We start from the raw sequence: 518 nt of genomic DNA, 5'->3' as shown, positions 1-518 counted from the left end.
CCAGCCCGCATCTCCTCCATGTCCAAGGGCACAAAGCTCATTGTGGTGGTGCGGGACCCCGTGACCAGAGCCATCTCGGACTACACCCAGACACTCTCCAAGAAGCCTGACATCCCCACCTTTGAGAGCCTGACCTTCAAAAACAGGACTACAGGCCTGATCGACACCTCGTGGAGCGCCATCCAGATTGGCATCTATGCCAAGCACCTGGAGAACTGGCTCCTCTACTTCCCCATCGGGCAGATCCTCTTCGTCAGCGGGGAGAGGCTGATCAGCGACCCCGCGGGGGAGCTGGGCAGGGTCCAGGACTTTCTGGGCCTCAAGAGGATCATCACCGACAAACACTTCTACTTCAACAAAACCAAGGGCTTCCCATGCCTGAAGAAGGCAGAAGGCAGCAGCAAACCCCACTGCCTGGGGAAGACGAAAGGCAGGACCCACCCCGACATAGACCAGGAGGTGGTGCAGAGACTGCGGGACTTCTACCGGCCCTTCAACATGAAGTTCTACCAGATGAC

The 518-nt window shown here is 58.1% G+C and overlaps 1 protein-coding gene across 1 annotated transcript; it reads left to right on the top strand.

Annotated features, from left to right (window-relative positions):
• Nucleotides 1–3: 3 nt before the first annotated feature.
• LOC104121716 (heparan sulfate glucosamine 3-O-sulfotransferase 3B1) lies at nt 4–513 on the top strand (the record flags this gene model as incomplete). Its single annotated transcript, XM_009647261.2, has 1 exon — nt 4–513. A coding segment is annotated over one exon (510 nt), but the record flags the coding sequence as incomplete, so codon positions are not given.
• Between the last annotated feature and the right edge of the window lie 5 nt (nt 514–518).

This window comes from Egretta garzetta, unplaced genomic scaffold (genome assembly GCF_000687185.1).
Source record: "Egretta garzetta isolate BGI_Z169 unplaced genomic scaffold, ASM68718v1 C8248836, whole genome shotgun sequence".
NCBI classification, from domain to species: domain Eukaryota; kingdom Metazoa; phylum Chordata; class Aves; order Pelecaniformes; family Ardeidae; genus Egretta; species Egretta garzetta.
This window is presented reverse-complemented; position numbering and strand designations above follow the sequence as displayed.